The sequence below is a fragment of the Arachis ipaensis genome, chromosome B02 (genome assembly GCF_000816755.2).
Source record: "Arachis ipaensis cultivar K30076 chromosome B02, Araip1.1, whole genome shotgun sequence".
NCBI lineage: Eukaryota > Viridiplantae > Streptophyta > Magnoliopsida > Fabales > Fabaceae > Arachis > Arachis ipaensis.
In genome coordinates, this window is record NC_029786.2 from 69,337,555 (window position 1) to 69,341,417 (window position 3,863).

Genomic DNA, 3,863 nt, shown 5'->3' on the forward strand with positions numbered 1-3,863 from the left:
CCCAAAAAATAGTAAAGTTTATACAAAGACTGCACCATTGCTCTCTCTGGATGACTTGGCACCTTCTCATTGGTGCTAGTGACCACTAATGAAATGAAACATTGAAAACCGAACACTTTCTTGCAAATCTCCAATGTCCCTCGCATCCTGAAAGGGAAGAAAAACAACACCACCAACGGCATCAATGGCTCCGCGAAAGAGAATCTCCAAAACAGAACCTTCGTCACCCGAACACCCTTCTTCTTCATCAAAGGGAAACAACAACGTCACCACCACCGTTGCCGCCGCCCCAATCCCCACACACCGCAAGCCACCACTGCAAACCAATGACCCTCCAATTGCGCCTCCAAAATGGGGTCTCATTCTGAAACTCTCTCTGTTTTCTATCCCTTACGCGTATCTTCTCTTCTACCATTACAAAATCGAGCCCGAGCTTCAAAGATCCGTGATCATCAACGCTGGGATGAGCGTCGCGGGGTTCCTTGTGACCGTTAAATTGATCCCTGTCGCTTCCAAATACGTTTTGAAGAGGAATCTATTTGGTTTTGATATTAATAAGAAGGGTACCCCTCAGGGCAATGTCAAAGTGTGAGTCTTCCATTTTTAATTGCGTTTTGTTTAATGTTTATATTTCCAATATATGAAATTGGTAGGTTGCCGATTTTGGTTTTTAAGATCTGGAATTTTCCAATTTTGTATGGCTTAGCTGCATTTTGGTTTTCTTTCGTTTTGATTCTTGATTGAGCATTTTGGTTGGATTTTGGTTCAAATTATGTTACTTCTTTATATATTTGTGAAACATAGCTGCTGTTTCATTTTGCAGTTCACATTTATGCACTAAAATTTGAGATTTGTGCAATTCCATGTAGGCTGTTATCTCCCTTTTTGGGAAATAATTGGTTTCTATTATTTATATGTTGATGTTGACTTTTGCACGAGGTTCTCTTTGGTTTCAACTAGTATGCATTTTGATTCATAATTTCTAAAACTTCTATGATATCACCATCTATTAGATGAATCAAGTATATGTTAATTATCAATTCTATTTTTTCCTTATTCCTTTGTCCTTGGTGTCCTTGAATTGACATTTGCAATTTATGTTTTGTAATTGAAAACATATGAACCATAATGTCCGCAGTATAGTTACCCTTCCTATGCATAGTGTTTTGTTAAATTTCCGAAATAGCACTATGGTGCCAATATAGCATATATTTGTCAACCTTGGTTGAAGAAGTGGTCATTTCCAAAATGAGGGAGAAGGACTATTTCATATGTCATAATGTCATAAATTTAGTTCTCTGCTGACTTTGCTACATTTTTCTGTGCAGGCCTGAGTCATTGGGTATAGTTGTTGCTATTGTCTACTTAGTTGTGGCAATCTTATTTCAGTATTTTAACTTCACAGCAGATTCAATCGTAAGTATATATTGTTTTACAAGTACAGTAATCTGGCAGTGCTCGTACTTTCTGAATTCTGACTGATATCAATAAAAGAGCTGAGCATTTAATTTATGTACTATTTTGATATTTCAGTGGCTTGTTGAGTACAATGCAGCATTGGCTTGCATCTGTTTCATGACATTGCTTGGATTTGTTGACGATGTCCTCGACGTCCCATGGAGAGTGTGAGTATGTAAATTCATTGTTTGGTTACAGGATTTGTGTCTGTAAACTAATTTTAGAATGGTTATTTTTAATTAATGGCAATTCGAAGAGCAGAAAATTAGTACTCCCGTCTATTGCTGCGCTGCCTTTGTTAATGGCATACGCTGGACACACAACAATAGTTATACCAAAGCCACTTGTCCCACATGTTGGGATGGAGGTTTTGGATCTTGGTATGCTTTCCGTATCTTCATGCCACTGACACTTTTGTAGCTACTAGTTAATACAAAGATTCGCTAGTTTGACTATTGTTTGATGAAGCAGGATGGATATATAAACTGTATATGGGATTGTTGGCTGTTTTCTGCACAAATTCCATCAATATTCATGCCGGATTAAATGGCCTTGAAGTTGGGCAGACAGTGGTTATTGCAACAGCTGTAAGCGTCAAAGCTTTTCAAAGTAATTTTGATCATAAAATGTTATACTTACCTTTGATTCGCAGATTGTGGTACACAATATAATGCAAATTGGAGCATCATCAGATCCTGAATATAAGCAAGCACATGCATTCTCTATATACCTTGCTCAGCCCCTGCTAGCTACATCGCTGGGTTTACTCTCTTATAATTGGTAATTACTCCTTAATCGATATCAAGATCATGTCTTTTGAAATCTTCAATATTGCATGATCAAGAGCAGTTTACCAAAAGTCTGTTGTGCTTGTCTTTCTAGGTATCCTTCTTCAGTTTTTGTTGGTGACACATTCACTTACTTCGCTGGAATGACAATGGCTGTGGTCGGTATTTTAGGCCATTTTAGGTATTTACTTACTTTTTCTGACTGAAGTATTAATCTGGCTATTATTGTGTGTGTTTTTGTCTGACACTTCTACTTGAGCATAGTACAAAAAAGCAACATCGGGGAAAAGGATGTCTTAGTTTTCACTTTGGTATGATGTATTTAATAGAAACTGGACCAGAATCTGAGAAAGAAATGTGAATAATAGTCCCGTGGTTTCTCTCTAAATTTTCCTTAACCTTCTCAATTGATTTCTCATTCTACTACCCTGTTCAATTAACACCTCATTCTACGTGCGTGCAATTACTCTTCTCAAATTCAGTTTGTGTGATATTTGAGCAATCTTTTGATTTTATTTTTATTTTTTTTCCTCAGTGAAACGCTTTTGATTTTCTTCCTGCCTCAAGTTTTGAACTTTCTCATGTCACTTCCCCAGGTTTGACACTAACCAGTTTTCTGCATTTTTTTTTTTTAATTTGTGATACTATATTCTTCTCAATATGCCTTAACATATACATTTTCCTCCAGCTTTTTGGGTTTATTCCATGTCCACGCCATAGACTGCCAAGGTAGGCTTTAAATTTAACCTATTGATTGTTTCAGGCATCTTGGTGTTTTTGGGTTTTGATGAAACCTTATATTGTCTGTTTATTCAGGTTTGACCCTCAAACTGGACTATTGACTGGGACAAAGGATGGGACACTCGTTAACTTCTTCCTAAGAAATCTTGGCAGGAAGTCCGAAAAGGCACTTTGCATTTATCTTCTTGGGTTCCAGGTGATTTTTTCTTTCCTTTTTTCTTTCTGTTTTTCACTCTGTAGCTGCATTTATGGTCTCCTTTTTCATTGTTTACTTTTTGGTTTTCACATTATAAACAAAAATTTAAGTCCATGGTCTTGACCTAAGTCCTAACCCACTTACCCAGATAACATTGAACTTTATTTTGTTTAGAGCTACTATGAAGAATTCCCTAACTGGCTAAAACTCTTCAAAATTTCATCAATATTTTATCCATTCATGTGCTTGTAATTTGTTTTGTTTTCATGCAGCTTGCATTTTACAATCGACTGTGAATTATATTGAATAAGGCACTATCGTTAATTTTGCATATTAACTTATTTCTTCAATTGAGATAGTACTGACTACTGATAATTTGCACATATATAATTATTAGAACTCACATTTATTTTGTTTTTTTGACATTTATTTGATTGTTATGATAATAGTAACCTGTTCAAATAGCAATGTAAAAAGTTTGCAACAAGATCGACATAGACAGAGTTAACCTGTTAACCTGTTGTTGGATTTAGAAATTTCTATTGCAGTTTTTAACCTGTTTTTTATGCAAACACATTATTGGACAGGCTATTGCATGCTGCTTCTGTTTCTTGCTGAGGTACTTCCTTGCTGGTTGGTACAAATGAAAAAGGCAACTGGCATATAGAAGGCAGATATGG

The 3,863-nt window shown here is 36.1% G+C and overlaps 1 protein-coding gene across 1 annotated transcript in view; it reads left to right on the top strand.

The window, feature by feature from the left end:
- Positions 1 to 3,863, top strand: part of LOC107625413 (UDP-N-acetylglucosamine--dolichyl-phosphate N-acetylglucosaminephosphotransferase) — a gene marked incomplete in the record, with an annotated part of 4,300 nt that continues 437 nt past the window's right edge. Inside the window, 11 exon segments of the mRNA XM_016328039.2 lie at positions 1 to 588; positions 1,329 to 1,416; positions 1,534 to 1,625; positions 1,720 to 1,838; positions 1,930 to 2,045; positions 2,111 to 2,238; positions 2,341 to 2,427; positions 2,782 to 2,842; positions 2,935 to 2,975; positions 3,063 to 3,183; positions 3,771 to 3,863. Coding sequence (XP_016183525.1) covers positions 185 to 588; positions 1,329 to 1,416; positions 1,534 to 1,625; positions 1,720 to 1,838; positions 1,930 to 2,045; positions 2,111 to 2,238; positions 2,341 to 2,427; positions 2,782 to 2,842; positions 2,935 to 2,975; positions 3,063 to 3,183; positions 3,771 to 3,830 — 1,317 coding nt within the window.